Source organism: Eleutherodactylus coqui, chromosome 5, assembly GCF_035609145.1.
Source record: "Eleutherodactylus coqui strain aEleCoq1 chromosome 5, aEleCoq1.hap1, whole genome shotgun sequence".
NCBI lineage: Eukaryota > Metazoa > Chordata > Amphibia > Anura > Eleutherodactylidae > Eleutherodactylus > Eleutherodactylus coqui.
Genome location: NC_089841.1, coordinates 31342789 through 31363445, shown reverse-complemented (window position 1 = coordinate 31363445; position 20657 = coordinate 31342789). Strand labels below are relative to the sequence as shown.

Below are 20657 nucleotides of genomic sequence, written 5' to 3'. Positions count from 1 at the left end.
CAGATATTTGTAGACCGCTATTAAGTCTCATCTCAGCCTTCTCTTCTGCAAGCTAAACATTCCCAAATCCTGTAACCGTTCCTCATAGAACATAATTTGCAGCCCGCTTACCATCTTGGTAGCTCTTCTCTGAACTTGCTCCAGTTTGTCTGTCTTTTTTTAAAGTGGGGTGCCCAGAACTGGACCCAGTATTCCAGATGAGGTCTGACTAAGGAAGAGTAGAGCGGAATAATTACCTCAAGTGATCGAGACTCTATGCTTCTCTTAATATATCCCAGAATTGTGTTTGCCTTTTTGACTGCTGCATCACATTGTTGACTCATGTTCATTCTATGATCTATTAGTATACCCAAGTCTTTTTCACATGTGCTGCTGCTTAGCCCAATTCCTCCCTTTCTGTATGTGCTTTTTTTCATTTTTCTTGCCCAGATGTAGGACTTTGCATTTCTCCTTTTTAAAGAGTCGTCGCCCACTGTGCAAGCTTTTCTAGATATTTTTGTATACTCCCTCTCTTTTCCCTAGTGTTAATCTTCCTAGCTTTGTGTCATCAGCAAATGTGATCAGTTTCCCATCCATTCCCTCTTGCAGATCATTTATAAGAATGTTGAACAACACAGGGCCTAGGACAGAGCCTTGTGGTACCCCACTTGATACATTCTTCCACTTGGATGTGCAGCCATTTATGACCTCTCTTTGAGTATTATCACTCAGCCAGTTGTGAATCCACCTAACAGTTCCCTTGTCAATCCCATATATGGTCATTTTTTCAATAAGTATGGTATGAGATACTTTGTCAAATGCTTTACTAAAGTCAAGATATACTATATCCACCGCATTTTCTTGATCAACCCAGTCGGTGATTCTGTCATAGAAGGAAATTAGATTAGTCTGGCATGACTTGTTTGTTACAAATCCATGCTGGCTCTGGTTAATTACTACATTGTCATCCAAGTACTTGCATACATGATGTTTAATAATAATTTTTTCAATGATCATTCCCGGTATAGAAGTCAGGCTCACAGGCCAGTAGTTTCCTAGATGCACCTTTTTCCATTTTTGAAGATAGGGACATTTGCCCTTTTGCATTCTTCTGGGACTTCTCCTGTTCTCCAGGAAATATATATATTTTGGTCATTGAAGTGCTCAATGTGATTGTTCCCAGCAAGAGAAGCCAAGTAATCTTGAAAATATGATAGCTTTTAATAGCTAACAAAAATACATTATTTTAATGCAAGCTTTCAGATTACTCAGTCCTTCATGAAAGCATAATGGAATGGATCTGAAGAGCCGTGCATATTTATACACACATACTTATGACAAGAAACATACTGGGATGTGAATAGTCACTGATAAGGGAGTGAAGGTTTTATGGTCCCTGAATTAGTGTTGGGGGGGGGGGGGGGGAAGGTTCACCAAGCTTGCAGTGTTATCTGTGCTATAGATTTCTCATACTTCCCACTCACGCATAAATTCTGGTGAAGAATTTAGCCCTCTATTAAAAGTGTCAAAAGTTGTTATGAATTTATATTCCCAAATTCTTCTATGGCTTTGTGACCTGAAATTGACTTTCAGTATCATAACTTTCATTTTTTCTATGTCGTGCCCGTGACTAGAGAAATGCTCGGCCACAGGTAATTCTGTCTTTCTCTGTCTAATCGTGTACCGATAAGAGGGCTTCAACAGGACATTTACTGCACATGATCAGGTACACAACATGTGAATGTCTCCAGGATCTTATGTGTGTTGGGGATCCGTATCCTGTCCGCGGTCCGTACATGTGAGCAGGTCTTGCAGCTCTTTACATTACAGGGATACGTTCCTTTTTGTGTGTCAAAGGGTAATGCACTCCTGATTATAAAGTTCCTCACGTTAGGAGGTTGCCTGTAACACAGAAGGGGAGGGTCCAGGAATATGGTTTGCAGTTGGTCATCCTTGTGTAGGGTATGGTGGAGTTTCTTTGCGGTTGTTTCTTTCCTTCTCCTTGTATTAGAGTAGTTGATTTCTAGATATCCTGGTGGCTCTAGTGATTTGGTCATTAATTGAGATGGGATGGTAGCCCTGATTCAAAAATGTCCTTTTAAGATGGTATAGATGTTCCTCTCTGTCTGTTGGGTTGGAACGGATCCGGTTGTATCTGATGGCCTGGCTGTAAACGACTGACTTTTTGATGTGTTAAGGGTGGAGGCTGTCCCATCTGATGTATGTGGGCTGATCAATCGGTTTCCGGTATAGGGATGTCTGTATTGAGTTGTTTTAAATTTTTATGGTGGAGTCCAAAAAGTTGATTTCTGTATGCGAGTAGCTTAATGTCAGGTTTATGATGGGGTGAAATGCATTGAATATCTCATGGAATTTTATTAGTTCTTGTTAAGTGTTGATCCATATGATTATGATGTCATCAATGTAGCGGAAGTAGGCCAATGGTTTGCTGTGGCAGGAGGCCAGAAAGTCACTCTCCAGTTTTGCCATGAAAAGGATGGCATATTGCGGTGGCATTCTACTGCCCATGGGGGTGCCATTGAGTTGCAGGAATATCTCTATGCCAAAGCAGAAATAATTGTATGTGAGAATGAATCTTGTGAATTATAGCACAAATTCAGAGGCGACCCCATTGGCCTCAAGGTGTGCCTGGCAGGCGGTCAGTGCATTTCGTGTGTATAAGTATAAGGGCTCCCACACACTTGCAATGGCGTTTTTTGTTACCGTGATTTTCAATGGGACTTTCTAATGTTAAAAACGCAACGCAATGAACCAAAAACGCAGTTGCGTTGCGTATTTTACAATAGAAAGTCCCATTGACAATCGCGTTAACAAAAAATGCCATTGCAAGTGTGTGGGAGCCCTAAGGACTCCACATCCACAGTGGCCAGGAAGGCACCATCTAGGAGGGGACCGACGGTTGACAGTTTGTTCAGTTTGTCTGTGGTGTCCTGCAAGTAGCTAGTTGTATTCCTCACCAGTAGTTTGAGGACACCTTCTACCCTTCCTGAGACTTCTTCAGTGAGAGTTCCCACACCTGAGAAAAAAAGCCTCCCTGGGTTGCCAGCTTTGTGTAGTTTTGGAAGCATATAGAAAATTCTAACCCTGGGGTTCTCCCGTATCAAGTCCAAAAGCTTTGTGGAGCCCACAGACAGGCATCTGATGACCCTTCTCAATTCTCTCACATATTTTTGGAGTCGGGTCTTGATCCATTTTTGTGTAGTATCTGGTGTCCGTCAGCTGTCTGCTTCTTTCGTGTAGGCTGATATATTCATGAGGACTATAGCACCACCTTTATCTGCAGGCTTAATGGCATAGATGGCCCTTCTTTCCTGCATGTTGATATTAAATGTACCTTTTCCACTTGTCCAGTATAGTGGATTGCACCACATGCCATGACAGGGTGTCCAGTCAGACTTCTTCCTGACCCCAAGTTCCGCCTGAGTATGAGTGCTTGGAAGTCGTGAAAAAACTCGAAGTGCTCAGAAACATCACAAATCCAGATCCAAAGAAAGGCGATGTCCTTGGGAAAACTGGTACTTGAGAAAGGATCTGTAGATAATCCAAAGAGAAGTAGAAAAGGGGGGCGCAACTACTTCTAGGAGTATGAACTAAAGAATTTACTCTTTTAGGGAAAATAAGGTGCTGCCCGTCCATGTGGACTTAAAGCGTAACTCTTTTAACCAAGACAATTGTTGAAACAAGATAAAAACTTCACCATTACACAATAAGTTCAGTTAGCTATAAACTTAATTGGAGCAACCAGTGTCAGGCAGCTGCTGTCAAAGCAAATAGGATTATTGGATGATGGCACGATCTGAGCGCTTCAGAGAAAACACTATAAAAAGCAGCTCTGAACTTGGAGAAAAGTCAGTGGGGCGGTTGCTGCAGACTTCTCCCTGCCTGTGTTGGCTATCAGTCTAACTGATCTGGGTGAGGAGAACCCTGGCGGGATTTTGTGCTGTTTGTAGTTCACTCTTCATAAACCTCCTAATAGATTCCCTTTAATATCTCCTTAAAGAGGTTTTCCCATGATTTTCACAATCTTTCTGTCCACCTTCATTACTGCTGACCAGGACATGTCACTGCTGCAGCCAATCACTAGCCACATCACTGACATTTTATAACCAGTGATTGGCTGCAGCAGTCACATGTCCTGGTCGGCATCAACCAGGAAGGACAGAGTGGTTGTGAAGCAATTTTAAGTAAAGTGAAAATGCGTTTAAATGTTTCCCCTTATTATCTCCAATAAATTTATTATGTTGTATTTTTGTGGCTTTTACATTGCTTAATATTCTTTCCATTCAGGACCCTACATGACTGATTCATCAAAGATGGAGAAGGACAGAAACAAGATGGTTGAGAGGGTATTAAATCTCACCCTAGAGATAATCCTCCAGCTTACTGGGCAGGTGAGAGATTCTGATGATGTCACATTACATCATTCTTATCTATGGTAATAACAGGTGATGTCACTGGAGAGGTGATGGACTCTGGAAATGTCTGCAGTGATATTTATTAATGTCTCCTCATATACAGGATTGTATAGTAGTGAAGAAGACCTCTAGTGATGGCTGTCGGGCCCCATTGTATGATGGATGGGGAGGACCTCTGAGCCCAATCCCAGGGCCCCCACCTCACCCCTGGATACATGAGGACATCAATGTACAGAAGATTCTAGAAATCGCCAACAAGATGATTGAGCTGCTGACTGGAGAGGTGACACTGCAGGGAATGCTGGGACATTATACAGTAACAGCACTGGAGGCTTCTGGATGATGACTGTATATTGTGTTGTCAGGTTCCTATAAGGTGTCAGGATGTCGCTGTCTATTTCTCCATGGAGGAGTGGGAGTATTTAGAAGGACACAAGGATCTGTACAAGGACGCCATGATGGAGACCCACCAGCCACTCCCATCACCAGGTAATAGACAGGACTAAATACACAGGGACTTTATGATCTGTATGTAAAGAATGACTTCAATATCTGTCTGTGTTTTCTCCAGTTCCATCCAGTAAGAGAAGCCCACCAGAGAGATGTCCCCATCCTCTTCTTCCACAGGACCACCAGGTAGATGGAGATGTCCCTCTGATCTGTAGAAGGCTGTGAAGCTCTTGTCTTCAGTCTTATTAGATATCTTCTACTTGTGTGATGAGGCCGGTGGAGATGGCAGGATTACCGCTGACCAGAGACATTACAAGTTGTCTGGATCTTCTCCCAGTTTTCTGGCAGTGGAGACTGCTGGTGGGAATAAGGAGCCAACAGGTTAGATTTATATCTATCTGCTCCTTTATTCCGCCTGAGACAAGCAGTGGATGTGTCTGGTAGATGTTGATCACCTCAACTGAGACAACGTGCAGCGTATCTAGCCATGCCAGATATACATGTGTATGAGGTTCCTGAGGGGTCATTGAGCCGCCATCTAATATCTATGCCCAACTTCTAGACCTGCAGCCATGTGGCCATCAGAGTAGTTAGAACATAACCTACTCAGACAAGAGGTTTCCTACTGGACCTTCTATGGACAGCCAGCCAAAATTACGTCACCCAGATGTATGGTGTGGTTCAGTAACAGTTTCCGGTGTTTATAGAATTGGTGACAATGGTATAACCAGCTGTGTTATCAATCTGTCTTACTACCCAAGTAATGTGGAGCTCAGTTGTTACGGCACTCTGACCCCCGAGCGCCAGGTGGGGTGCCAATGTTCTCAGGAACTCCATGGAGGCGAACAATTTCTTTAACGAAGACCTGGGCAAATTCAATCGCCGAAGGAAGTTTCTCTAACGCCACAAAATGGGCCATCTTAGAGAAACGGTCCACCACCACCAGAACGGTGGTGAACCCTTGTGACTCTGGCAAGTCAGTGACAAAATCTACCGAAAGGTGCGACCAGGGGCGCCATGGCACAGGCAACGGTCTCAGAGGACCCTTCGAACGCCGCCGGCGATTCTTGCCGCGGGCGCAAATAGAGCACCCCCTTACGAAGTCACGTATCTTACGAGAAATGCCAGGCCACCAGTAGAGCCTGGAGCAGAGATCCAGAGTTTCTTGCACTCCCGGATGACCCGCGAAAACTGACGAGTGGGACTCTTCAATAACCGTGAGGCGTAATGATTCTGGCACAAACCATCTGCCCTCTGGAACCCCTGGTGAAGCGTCCTGCTGAGCACTCTGAAGGCGGGGTATGAGACCAGAGTCCACAGCCGCAACCACAACCCCAGGTTCCAGAATATTTTCGGGAGGCAGCGACTCACATTCTGGCAACCCAAAACTCCGCGAGAGAGCATCAGCCTTGACATTCTTAGTCCCTGGGAGATACGTCACTACGAGGTTAAATCTAGAAAAAAACAATGCCCACCTGGCCTGACGTGCAGTGAGTTAGCGTTGGCGAGGTATACTAGGTTCTTATGATCAGTGTACACTGTAACGGGATGTCTAGCGCCCTCAAGATGGTGACGCCACTCTTCTAAGGACCACTTGATGGCCAATAGCTCTCGATTGCCCATATCGTAATTACGCTCTTCCGAACTGAACTTTCGTGAGAAAAAGGCACATGGACTGTAGCCAGCCCTCCTGCTAACCACCTGGGACAACACAGAGCCAGCCCCCACCTCAGATGCATCAACCTCCACGAAGAAGGGGCGTAGCGGGTCAGGTTGGACGAGCACCGGGGCGGCAGAGAACGCCCTTTTGAGATGATCGAACGCCTCCAGGGCCTCAGGTGACCATCTTACGAAGTCAGCCCCCTTCCTGGTAAGGTCAGTCAACGGTTGAGCGATGACCGAGCAGTTTCTAATGAACTTGCGATAGAAATTCGCAAAACCTAAGAACCATTGGAGTGCTTTCAGATTACCTGGTCGGACCCACTGGGAGATAGCTGCCACCTTATCCGACTCCATTTGCACGGAAGTCGGAGAAATTACGTACCCTAGAAAGGACACTTGTTGAGTGCCAAACAGACATTTTTCCAATTTGACAAACAGCTGGTACTCATGTAACCGGGTTAGTACAAATCTAAGGTGCTGCACAGGGAAGAGGGAAGAGTCCCAGTCAGGAGAATATACCAGGATGTCGTCGAGGTAGATGACTAAAAATCCCCCTCGCGGATATGGATCAAATTATAAGCCCCTCTTAAATCTAGTTTAGAAAACCAGTGGGCTCCCACCACCTGATTTAGGAGGTCAGGAATCAGAGGCAGAGAGCACTGGTTCTTGACTGTGATCTGATTCAAGGCCCGATAATCTACACAAGGCCTCAATGTCCCATCCTTCTTCTCGACAAAGAAGAGGCCCGCCCCAGCAGGGGAACTGGATGGCCTAATATGATGTTTGGCCAGGGAGTCCTTAATATAGACCTTGAGAGCTTCGTGCTCCCGCCTGGATAAGTTAAAAATGGCTCCCTTAGGGATGGGCTTATTTGGAATAAGGTCTATCCCGCAATCCCACTCTCTGTGAGGAGGCAGGGTCTCTGACAGGCTTTTAGAAAACACATCCCGGAAGTCAGAGAAGTATTCCGAAATGAGCGCGGTATCTACTGAGCAGAGAGGAAGGGGAGCAAGATGGCTATGGCAGGATGGTCCCCAATGAGTCAGTTCCCGGGTGGTCCAATTGAATTGGGGGTTGTGCAACGCCAACCACGGCATCCCTAGTACCATGTCTACCGTCATTTTCTCCATCACCAGGAATGATAGTTCTTCTGAGTGGAGAATCCCCACTGTGAACTGTAACACTGGGGTCCTCCATCGTACCAGGCCCGTAGCAAGAGGGGTAGCATCAATGCTAGTAAAACGAATTGGCGTCTTCAGCGCCACTAATTCAGCCATCAGGGGTCTAACGAAACACAGGCTTATCAGGTTAGCGGCCGCTCCGGAATCAATAAACGCCTGCCCTGGTCGGGAAAAATTTCGGAATCTAACCTGACAAGGTACCAGAAGCTTAGGAAGTACCTGAAGTCCTAGACGATCCTCCCTACAATCGCCTAGTACTCGGAGTTTTCCGCTGGTTCAGACTGCGAGCGCTGAAGCCTCAGGGGGCAGGTGATCACCCGATGTCCAGCTTTGCCGCAGTAGAGGCAGAGATGATGCAACAATCGAATCCGGCGGGTCCACCTCCATTGGCTCGGGAACAGAGACTGGCAAGGAAGAAGAGGGAACAGGACAACCGACCTCCCTGACTCTACGGGCCTGTCTATCTTGCTTCCTAGACCTGAGCTTCCTATCTGCCTTCACCGCTAGCTCCATAGCCTCCTTTAAGGACCCGGGAACGGGATGGGAAATAAACAGGTCTTTTACCGCGTCCGAGAGGCCCTGCAGGAAAACATCTTTCAGAGCGCTATCGTTCCATGCCGCATCACCCGCATAGCGTCTGAAGTTGGAGCAATAATCCTCCACACAAAGCGACCCCTGATGCAACGCCAACAGCCGAGAAACCGCCAAGCCCGCTCGCTCCGGTTCATCGAAGATACCCCCGAGTTCCTGAAAAAAGGAGTCCACAGACTGCAGGCAGGGGGAACCCTGCGGAATGGAAAAAGCCCAGGTCTGGGCAGAGCCCCGCAGCAGGGACATTATAAGCCCGACCCTCTGGGCCTCCGACCCGGAAGAACGGGGGCGCATCCGAAAAAACAAGCGGCAAGCTTGTTGGAAAACAAAAAATTTGTTCCTCTCCCCAGAAAACACCTCGGGAAGAGGGCACTTGAGGTCTGGACTGGTCGAGGCGTCCAGACCCTGCAACAACCCCCGCTGCTCCTGGGCTGCCATACGAGCGGATAAATCCTGGACCACCGGCACCAGGGCTTGCAGCTGGTTCGTGAGGGAGCTGATCGCCTCCATAGAAAACAGTTTAAGGGCCAGTTATTATGTTACGGCACTCTGACCCCCGAGCGCCAGGTGGGGTGCCCTGAACTTACCACACCCCACTGTCCCTGCCTACTTGCCTCGACCTGGCTAACCCCAGGCAGACAACTGGACGGCGGTCCCTACCCTGGCTAGGGACCTGGCGACTGCACTAGATGTACCTAACTAACGGGGGACAGAGTACCGACAAGGAAAGGCAGATGGAGTGACCAAACAGAAAATACTGAGCACAAGGCAAAGCTGGAAAAGGAAGCTGACGAGCAAACTAGGGAACTGACTAAGATGAACTGCAGACAGGACTGACTAAGAGCTGACAGAACCAATAACTGGCGGTGAGCTCAGGTCACTGCCAGCCTTATGACTACAGGACTCCGCCCAGGGGCGGAGGAGGGACGAGCCAACTCCCCCACTACTGCACAAGAGAGGTGGAGGAGTGCGGCTGACACCCTACAGGCGGACACGCCCACGCCCACCGACCGCTCCCCGTCGCCGGTGAAGCCCTGACGTCAGAGCTCCAGGACGCCGAAGCCGGAGCGGCGCGTGCTGACCGGGGGACCCCGCGCCGCCCTGCACGGTAACATCAGTGTTCTCTCCAGGGGACTTTCTTTTTGTCCCACTAAAATGCTCAGCAAAACAGAACTCTGCAGTGACATGGAGGAATATTTCAGGAGACTAAGACTGAAAGAATTCTTCCATGATGATGAGGAGACAGGACTTTCAAGCACTCAAATAAAGGAGTAACTAGGGGTCAAGAAGAAGCCTGATTGAACACCCCCTCTTAGCCACAAACCCACTTTGGTCACAAATATAGATATAAGGTGCAATCTACTATACTGGACAGGCAGAAAAAGGAAGCTTCTAATACCAATATGCAGGAAAGAAGGGCCATCTAAGCACTCAAAAACAACAAGGAGATCACCATTAGGCCTGCGGCTAAAGGTGGTGCTGTAGTCCTCATGAATACATCAGACTACACAAAAGAAGCAGACAGCTGACACACGAGATACTAGACCAGACTGGATCAAGAGCCGACTCAAAAATATGTGTGAGAGTTAAGAAGGGTTATCAGATGCCTGTCCCGGGGCTTTGCAAAACTTTTGGGCTTGATACCGGAGAACCCTAGGAACTCCCAGCAGCATTTTGGGAGGGCCTAGCAGGTCGCATCAAGGATGATTTGTTGGTCTCTAGGTTCCAACTTCTCTGAAAGCCTTGATTTTCCTGGTCAAGAGAATTGCCCTGCAGTTTCAGGAGAGATCCAGGGAGATCTTGTGAACACATCTCTTTCAAGGCTTTCTGAGGAGGAATGCACATTTAGGCGTATAAGGAATCTATTGTATGTATTGTGGAGATCCAGGTCATCGGGTTCATGCTTGTTCCCTCAAAACCAGGAGACTCCTTCACCTACGGCCAGTAGGAGAGGCTACCCCAGGTGAAGATTACTTTTCTCCAGGCTGAACTTACCAGAAACCTTGACTCTTGCCAGCGCCCAAATATCTGTACCGGCTTTCCTACATTCTGCCTCTACTGGGAACTTCGTACAATAAGCCTTGGTCGATCGCCACCAGATTCCTGTCCGACACCTCAAGAGGTCCCTGGTGGTGACCACGGTCAATGGGAGTACTCTTTCTGAGACTGTCCAATTTGTCACGGAGCCATTGGAGCTGAGTATAGGCGCCCTTCAGTCTGAGAAGGTTTCCCTCCTGGTGCTTCCTGGGGCAACCAGCCCTTTACTCCTTGGTTTGCCATGGCTCTGTTTACACAACCCTACTCTGGACTGGAGCATGGATGAGGTTTTGAGTTGGTGCACCACGTGCTATGATAAGTACCTGTGTCCTGTTCGTCTAGTTCCCCAGGTTATAGTACCTCAAAAACTTCAATGTCTGCCAGAGCCTTACTGCGGGTTTGTGAATGTTTTTGATAAGAAAGAGGCTCTACCAAGACTTCCCCCTTTTTCATCATATATGGGCGTCAACCCAGTATTCCTCTACCAGTTTCGACCACTTTTGAGGTCCCAGCAGCAGCTTCTTCTGCAGAGAATTTTTCCAGGATATTGCAGGAGACCAAAGTGACTCTGGAAAGATCAATCCATGAAGAGGTTAAGAGGTTTGCCAATTGCAAGCATCGCCCCTTCTGCATTTTGTCCCAGGGTAAAAAATTTAGCTCTCCTCCAAACGTATTGGGTTGATGGTGCCATCTTATAAGCTCGCCCCACGATTTTGGGTCCATTTGAGGTGTTGGAGAGAAATTCCGTATGCTACAGTTTGCAGCTTCCTTCGTCCCTGCACACCCCCAACTCTTTACATGTCTCTCTGCTTAACCCATTGTGATCAATAGATTTTCTAAGAATCCCAGATCAGTTTCTGCTCAGATCAACTCAGAAGATATATTTTGAGGAGACATATTCTTGCTGTCAAGAAAGTTAGGAACAAGACCTTTTTTCTAGTCGACCATAAGGGCTATCCGGTGAGGTAAATGTCCTGTTAAAGGCCTTGATGTTGGGGAAACTGGACAAAAACTAAAAGCGTGGATGAGAGCTCATTGCCACACAATTAAAGAAAGAAAGACAGAATTCCATATGGTGAAGCATTTTTCTAGTCACGGACACAACATATGAAGGTTATGATTCTTAAAGGCAATTCAGAAAAAAATGGGGCAGAGTAGATCCACAACGAATATATCAATGTCACTGAAGGGACCCCTAAAACTTTCTTATTGTTATACATATATATCCTATAGGTGGTGGTGAATTATTAAATCCACCTCTGAAGAAATCTTAAAAAATATTTTGAGAGAGCAGCTTTTTCACCATGTGTCTATTTGCCACACAAAAAATGACTATTGATTGTTAGACACACCCCTTATGACAGGTGATTTCCATAGAATGCATAACTCTGTGTCATCCCTATATAGTATGAATGGAAGATCACCATAGGAAACTCTTACATTAATTGGTTGGAAAGAGTCCTAAATAGGCAAAAGACTAGTGACTCATCAGGAACCATATATATATATAAAACGTCCTCTATAAAATATGCCAAGAGTGCTAGGTACCATGAAACTTAGAGTAAGACAGATTGGAAGAAGGGAGACCTAGAGTTATTCAGTAGAATAACTGGAAACTCCTATGTATGCAAACAATGTTGCAAAGCTAGTCTCTCTGCTACTTGGTCCTTAATCAAACTACTGGAAATTTGACCGGATAAGGCTTGAGACCTAGCTACTATCTGTGACAAATCTCACTTAAATTTTTAGCTAGGTAGAAGCCCCATAATCCCAAGAGCAAAATAACAAAAGAACGCTGTAGAATCTCCAGCCTTGATGGTAGGCTGGAGAGTAATGACAGAGCCAAATTAAGTGCTCGAGTTTTAAAGTCTTCATCTGGTCCTCCCATTCAGGGGGTAGGTATCCCCTTATACAATTGTAACCAAGAGTGCATCAATGGGTGTATCGCACAGGAACGCCTCCAAAGAAAGATAAATACCATCTGAATGATCACATTAAGTCCAAGGAGAAGCCAACATAGGCCGGCTGCAGACGACCGGGTTAGATCCGGCTGCGAGAATTCTCGCAGCGGGACCCGACCCGAGTGCCTGCAGAGAGCAGCGCGGGCACTCGCCTCTCCCGCGGCCCCAGCTCTTTCATGTGCCGGCAGCCGGCGCATGCGCAGAGTGGGGCCGGCGGCCGGTGAGTGGCGTTTCTGTGCGGGGCCCCGCACAGAAATAGAGCATGCCACGATTTGTTTGCTGCACGACATTTCACACGGCCAAATCGCAGCCGTCTGCATAGGGTTGCGTTTGTTAACGCAATCCTATGGCAGCTTCCAGGGGCGGAAATTCTGCGGGAAATCCCGCTGCGGAATTTCCGCTCGTGTGCAGGCGCCCATAACCCGCAAGTAAATATGAGATGTCTCTACTACTCAGGATCAAATACCTTTACAAGGGAAAGCACCCGATGAGCGCTGGAGGTATACGCACTCCGTCAATGGGGTACCGTCTCCCATAAAAGATGATCACATGATGATCACATCTCACAGCACTATGACGCGATAATGTCAGCGTGCTCTTACATGAGGAAGGGGCGCGGCTCCGGGAGCTGACGGTCATTTTGTGTAGAGCCATAGCAACATGCCATTGTCACGTGACAATGCGGCAGACAGAGGAAAAACTGTTTAGAAGAGAAAAGTAACAGCATTCCACTGAGTCATGTGACCCCTGTCCGCAGCGTGGCAGCGAGAATCCGTTGCCATAGACATATGAATACTAACACTGCAAAGAGGAAAACAGAGTCCATAATTATGGAGAGTGCAATATATGAGGCATGGAAATAACACATGAATGACAAATGAATCAGATGTGTGAAAATGATGATAGACATCCGATTCACAATATTTCCAGGTGTCAACAGTGGTGTATCCATAAGTATATCACCATTGGTGTTTAATGACCGGAGTTTCCCCTCGGGTATATCAGGATAAAGGAATATTAGTAATCAAGGATGTTGAGAATATCGAACTTAATAGTTCATGCAGCAAACTCGACTTTCAGGCAATAACATGATTCGTAATATTAAAATAAGCTCATTAATGAAAAGCTTGAACAGTGGGCAACAACTAATGGTATTTAACAAGGAGAAATACAAAGTCCTACATCTGAACAATGAAACAAGCACATACAGAATGGGAGAAATTGGGCTAAGCAGCAGCGCATGTGTAAAAGACTTGGGTATACTAATAGATCACAGACTGAACATGAGTCAACAATGTGATGCAGCAGCCAAAAAGGCAAACACAATTCTGAGATGGATCAAAAGGAGCATAGAGTCCAGATCACACGCTGTAATTATTTTCTTCTATACTTTCTTGGTCACATCTAATTTGGCACTCGCCGCCTTTTTTATTTTTTTTCTCCGCTCCTGAGGACACATTGAACACCGCTTTGGGCAGATGGAGATAAAGCTAGAGGAATCTCTGTGGGAGCCTCAAATAATGTCAGAGTAATTACCACATTACCCACTGGGACAAGAACATTCCTACTGGACCTTATGTCCTGCTAACTCTGGAGCAAACCAAAATAATAATAATAATCTTTATTTGTATAGCGCCAACATATTCCGCAGCGCTTACATAGACGGGGAATACAGAAAGACAAAAGTACAAAAATTACAGAACCACGGTTACATAATAATCAGTTGATGGAGACAATAGAGGTGAGGGTCCTGCTCCAATGAGCTTACATACTACAAGTAGTGGGGTGATACAGAATGTAAAGGGGCTGGAGATGTGCACGGTATGGTGAGGTGGAGAGTGAGGGATGCTATACGCATAGACAATGGTCAGACATTTAGCCGTGTGACAGCAGAATCGGTATGACTGCAGGCACAGTTTATGATGGCTAGCAGGGATTGCAGTCAGTAGATCAGGGAGCATGTTATCAGGCAGTATACAGAGGAGTTTGGTTAGGGAATGCGGTATGCCTCCTTGAAGAGGTGCATTTTTAGAGCACGACTGAAGTTTCTCGAGTCCTGGATTGCCCGGGTAGCCCTTGGTAGTGTGTTCCAGAGGACTGGTGCTGCTCTAGAGAAGTCTTGGAGGTGGGAATGAGAAGTTCAAATTAGAGGTGTGTGCAGTCTAGTTTGGTTAGCAGAGCGGGGAGTCTGGGCTGGTTGATGGATTGAGATGAGGGAGGCAATAAAGGGTGGAGCTGCGCTGTGGAAGGCTTTGTGGATGAAGGTAGTGAATTTAAATTGAATTCTGTATTTAACGGGCAGCCAGTGCAGTGACCGGTGCAGGGCAGAGGTGTCCGAGTAGCGGCTGGACAGGAAGATGAGCCTGGCTGCTGCATTCAGGATGGATTGGAGGGGGTAGAGTCTGGTGCAGGGGAGGCCGATCAGCAACGAGTTGCAATAATTGAGCCAAGAGTGGATGAGGGCAATGTTTTAGCGTGTCCACGGTGAGAAAAGAGCGGATTCTTGCGATGTTCTTGAGGTGCAGCTGACATATTCGGGCCAGAGATTGGATGGAGGGGGTAAATGAGAGATCGGAGTCGACTATGACCCCAAGGCAGCGGGCATGCTGTCAGGGAGTTATGGTGGTGCCACACACTGAGATGGAGATGTCAGGATGAGGTCGGTTAGTGGAAGGTGGAAATACCAGTATGTCAGTTTTAGAGAGGTTTAGTTTTAGGTACATCGTGGATATCGTGTTAGAGACAGCGGACAGACAGTCGGTGATGTTTTGGAGGAAAGGTGCAGAGATGTCACGGGAAGAGTTGGAGAGCGGGGTGTAGTCAGCATACAGGTGGTATTGGAGGCCAAATCTGCTGATGGCTTGTCCAATAGGAGCTGTGTAGACAAAGAAAAGAAGGGGGCTGAGGACCGAGCCCTGGGAGACCCAACAGCAAGGGGAAGAGGAGGAGAGCTAGAGCCAGCAAAGGAGACGCTGAATGAGCGGTCAGGTAGGAGGAGAACCAGGAGAGAGCAGTATCCTTTAGGCCGATGGAGCGAAGCATACTGAGGAGGAGTTTGTGGTCAACAGTGTCAAATACTGCGAAAAGGTCGAGGAAGATCAGTAGGGAGTAATCGCCCCTCGATTTGGCTGTCAGTAGGTCATTGGATACCCTTGTAAGGGCAGTTTCTGTCGAGTGGAGAGCATTCACTGATAGATAGCTTACAAGGAGGGAGTAAACTAGGCATTCTAGTAGTTTGGAGATGAAGGGGAGGTTGGAGATGGGTCGGTTGTTGGCAGCATCAGTCGCATCAAGAGTCGGCTTCTTTAGCAGTGGGGATATGATGGTGTGTTTGAAAGAGGAGGGAAAGATGCCAGAGGTCAGAGAGTGATTGAATATAGTGGTGGGATGGGAGATGACCACTGGGGAAAGGGATCGGAGGAGGTGTGAGGGGAAAGGGTCGCCAGCTTAGGTGGTGGCGGCGAGCAGAGGAGAGCAATTTGGAGACTTCTTCCTCTGTCGTTGGTCTGAGTACAGACAGTGAGCAGGAGCTAAATGCAGTGCTGACAAGACTAGGGTCAGGGCTAGTCTGGGATTGGGAAGTTATTTCCTGACGGATGTCATCAATTTTCTTTTTGAAGTAAGCAGCCAGCTCTACAGCACTGAGATCCGTCACAGGGGGCTGCGGTTTAGGGCTGAGAAAGGAGTGAAAATTATCAAAGAGCCGTTTAGGGTTGTGAGATAGAGAGGAGACGAGAGGTGAAGTATACTTGTTTGGCGTGGTGGAGGGCGAGGTTGTAGGTTCTGAGCATGAATTTGTAGTGGAGAAAGTCTGCAGACGTTTGCGACTTCCTCCACAGCCGTTCAGCACTTCTAGAGCACCGCAGGATGAAGCGTGTTTGAGACGTGAGCCAGGGTTGCCACGTTCTACATCGGGTGATTCGGGTCATGGGGAGGCGCCGCTTCATCTAGGACATGTTTGAGAGCGGTGTTGTAGTGATAAAATAAATTCACATAAGTATGGGGAGGTTGAGTAAGCTCTAAATTTTATGGTTAAAATGTGAGGAAATATAGAATTCCTTATCTAGATCTTCTCATCACTTACAGCTAACTAGGAAGAATTAGAAAGTGAAGGGAATGTTTACATTAGTTGAACAATTAAAGGGGCTATCCAGTTACAGGACAGCATCCCTTTAACCCCTTGAGTGGCACGCCCGGAAAAGTTCCGTGACGAGCTCCACTGCTCATAGCAACATAGCCCGGAAGATTTCCGGGCTATGTATCACTATGGGAGCTGCAGAGCACAATGCCACAAGCTGTGACAGTGTGCTCTGCCTGCACAGTCCCACAGAGAACAAAGCAATGGCTTTGAAAAACCAGCAGAAGATATTGCCGACATGTCGGCAATGTCCTGCTTTGTTTACAAGTTGCCATAGAGACCATCGGCTTGTCAGAAGCAAGCCGATGGTCTCTGTGGCAGGGAGAGCTGGTTGTTAGCTGTCAGAGGACAGCTAGGTACTAGATCTTACAGCAGAGATCAGAGAAAACCTCCGATCTCTGCTGTGTTAACCCTTTACATGCTGCAGTCTATGTGACTGCAGCATGTAAAGGGCTGTCACTGCAGCATGTAAAGGGCTGTCACCATCGGACCCCTGGAATGTGATCAGGGGTCCTGATGGGTCCCTGTGGAAGTCCCCTAAAGGGACAAAAAAAATTAAAAAATTTTAAAAAAATTAAAAAAAAAAAAAGGTAAAAAATTATTAAAAAAATAAAAAAAACACTTGTCTCCCTTTACTTTGTAAAAAATCAAAAATACAATCACACATGTGGTATCCATGTGCGTCGTAATGACCCAGAGAAGGAAGTTAATACATTATTTAACCCCTTAATGACATGGCCCCTTTTTTCTTTTTTCCCCATTTCTTTTTTTCCTCCCCCCTGTTTAAAAAATCACAACTTGTCCCGCAAAAAACAAGCCCTTATATGGCCATGTCAATGGAAAAATGAAAAAGTTATGGCTCTTGAGACGCAACTGCAAAACTAGTTGAAATTCAATGATTAGACCATTTTAAAAAACCTGCCCTGGTGGGCACGACAGGGTGGTAGGAAACCTGCCACTCAAGGGGTTAATAGGGCTGCATGTGATAGAATAATAAACTGAGCAGTACTTACCCTTCCATCGTGACTGTGATCCAATGCTGCAGTCCCGCTGTGGTTCTGGCATTTTTTGTGATAGCTGACATCACAGGAGGTCGGGTGACCATTGCAGCCAATCTCAGGCTGCAGAGCCACGCTCCCAAACTCCTGGCATCCTGATACTCAGAATCTGAGAACTGATACCTGGACCAGGTTCATGAAGTTTGACTTGCAGATAAGCTCCAATTGTGGAGGTGAGCCATGCCGGCCGCTCCCAGCATGCAGAGTGATGGCTATCTTCCTATACAGAAAAACAGGAGACAGCTGTCAGTCTGTATGATGTGGGAGGGAAACGCCAGCACGGCCCCCTCCGTGACTCTGAGCTCAGCTCCAAGCCAAACTGCATGAATTTGGTGAAAGAAACTCTTTAAGGAGCAATTATAGCCTAAAAACTGCATCCCCTTTGACATGACTGATAACTACTGCTGTCAGGTCATTTTTGGTCGTCATGATGATTAATGATTAGAGATGAGCGAACGTACTCGGAGAAGCACTACTCGTCCGAGTAATGTGCTTTATCCGAGTACCTCCCCGCTCATCCTGAAAGATTCAGGACGCGCTGCGGAGCGGGGAGCTGCAGGGGAGAGCGGGGAGGAACGGAGGGGAGATCTTTCTCTCCTTCTCTCCCGCCCGCTCTGCCCCGCTGCCCGCTGCGACTCACCTGTCAGCAGCGGAGCGCCCCGAATCTTTCAGGACGAGCGGCGAGATACTCAGATAAAGCACATTACTCGGACGAGTAGTGCTTATCCGAGTACGTTCGCTCATCTCTATTAATGATCTTTTCTGGTCATGTAAAACCTTCCACACGACTTCTCCAACCGTCTGCTGACTTTTACAATATTTGTCTCACAGCTTTTGTATCAGGATGAAGATCTGACCGATATTAATACTACAGAGACAAATGTGAGGGGCGATCAGCGGTGTAAAGAGGAGATTCCTACAGGTAACCGCCCAGGTGAGTAGTAACCACTAAATACAGCAGAGGGGAGCTGACTATTTCTCCATGGAAGAGTGCGAGTATTTAGAGGGACACTGGGATTTGTTCGAGGACACTACAAAGAAGAGGAGACCTCTCTTGATTATAGAGGAAAGCAGATATGACCGTTAACTAGATTCACCCATCATCACATATATAATGTATTCTGTCTCTGGTTATTTCCTATAGATAGATCCAGTAGGGGAAACCCACCAGAGAGATGTCCCAGCCATCCATATTCTCAGGACTGCCGAGAGGAAAATGTCCCAGAGAACCAGCAGGTAGATGACGCTGATGTCTCACCAGAATCTGACTATAAAGTGATGGAACCAAGGATTATTTAACTTTTTTTTCTCTTGTTTAGTGTGAAAATCTGATTGATATTAAGGTTGAGGTTAAAGATGAAGCAGAAGAGATGGATATAAGGGCTGATCAGCAATGTAAGGAGGAAGGGGGTTCACTGAAGGTCACCTAGAGCCCATCATCTGCTCATCACATGCAGATAATCTATTCTGTCACTGTGTGTTCTCTACAGATGGACTCATGGAAAGAAACCCACCAGAGGAATGTCCCAGCAGTCTATATTCCCAGAACCGTCCAGAAGAAAAGCCAAGTGTCCCAGAGAACCAGCAGGTAGATGACGCTGATGTCTCACCAGAATCTGACTATAAAGTGATGGAACCAAGGATTATTTTACATTTTTTTTCTCTTGTTTAGTGTGAAAATCTGATTGATATTAAGGTTGAGGTTAAAGATGAAGCAGAAGAGATGGATATAAGGGCTGATCAGCAGTGTAAGGAGGGGAGACGTCACTGAAGGTCACCTAGAGCCCATCATCTGCTCATCACATGCAGATAATCTATTCTGTCACTGTGTGTTCTCTACAGATGGACTCATGGAAAGAAACCCACCAGAGGAATGTCCCAGCAGTCTATATTCCCAGAACAGTCCAGAAGAAAAGCCAAGTGTCCCAGAGAACCAGCAGGTAGATGAAGCTGAGATTTCTTCATATCCTCTTATAGAAAGCTGCATTGCAATCTATAAACTTGTCTATGCTGGTTTTCATATTGATGGCTTTTGTAGGTAGGGGTTATAGATGGTGTCTGGTTTCATGAATCATATTACTGAACTTCCACCTGTTTAGAAAACCAATTGGTTATTGAGATTTATGGTGGACCAAATGTAAAGTTCTGCAGTGTAAATCATAGACTAACTGCACGATTCCAATAAGCAAGTGCTAAAGCTAACAGAATATTGTCATTGTCAGAAGGAGACATTTAGTCAGCTGCTATATTCATAGAGTTGCAATCAAAATTATTCTATCCCCATAGCAGATTAGGTTTATTAGCCAACTTTACAAACTTTTTTGGTTTGTTTTTTTTTTGCAATTAAACAAGAGTAATGTAAATGGCTCAACACAACGAAAATACCAAGTGGTCCTCTGACTTCTCCACAAGATGCCACACAAGCGTTGGGCAAAGCGCTGCAGTTTCAATCACCGTGCTGTGCCCCGCTTTTACTTTGTGCTGTAAAAGCTGTACTAATCGCGGTAAAAAGGCCTGTGTGAGGCCAGCCTAGCTGCCATCTCCGAATTTTTCACCCCCTGAATAGAATCCCTCACAACAGCACACATTAGGAAATCAGTTGTTGCTTATTAGTTGCATCAGGTGTGCTTGAGAGAAAACACATCAGATACCTGGACTGGCAAGAGCTTTGCTGACTGTGATGTTTGATTACATGTTAGAAATACAGATAAGTGAAGAGACTGGTCTAAAAAGGTAAAACACAAACATTGCCTTGTAAAAGCAAAAAAAAAAAAAAAAAAAAGGAGTGCAAAAGATCAGAGGCACCGACCGAATGTTCCTAGAGATATAGCTGGATGCAAGCTCAAAGTTACAGGAACACTGGCTACACTATCTAGACATGGCAGAAAGAGTCGCCACTAGATACTGGAGGAGGCAGTTGGTCAAAAGCCCTTGTGGCTGCAAAAGACCTGCAGCAAGATCTGGTGGCAGCAGCACTGGGGTTCCCGTTTATACAGTAAGATACATACTAAAAGCTGAACTCCAACACGTCCATCTCTACAGACCCAAAAGCACAAGGACTGTAATGAGCGCTTACACGAAAATAGAGAGTCTAACACCACCAAATACATCTGGCTGCAAATTACAACTAGTTGACAGAAAATTACAGAGTAAAATAGTATGTT

General features: G+C 46.4%; 1 protein-coding gene across 1 annotated transcript in view; it reads left to right on the top strand.

Moving 5' to 3' along the window:
* Positions 1-20657, top strand: part of LOC136629105 (oocyte zinc finger protein XlCOF7.1-like) — a 354252-nt gene that overhangs the window by 319899 nt on the left and 13696 nt on the right. The window contains exons 12-17 of the mRNA XM_066605240.1: positions 18325-18427; positions 18638-18729; positions 18813-18888; positions 18984-19081; positions 19166-19241; positions 19336-19433. Coding sequence (XP_066461337.1) covers positions 18325-18427; positions 18638-18729; positions 18813-18888; positions 18984-19081; positions 19166-19241; positions 19336-19433 — 543 coding nt within the window. The remainder of the gene's footprint in view (positions 1-18324; positions 18428-18637; positions 18730-18812; positions 18889-18983; positions 19082-19165; positions 19242-19335; positions 19434-20657) is intronic.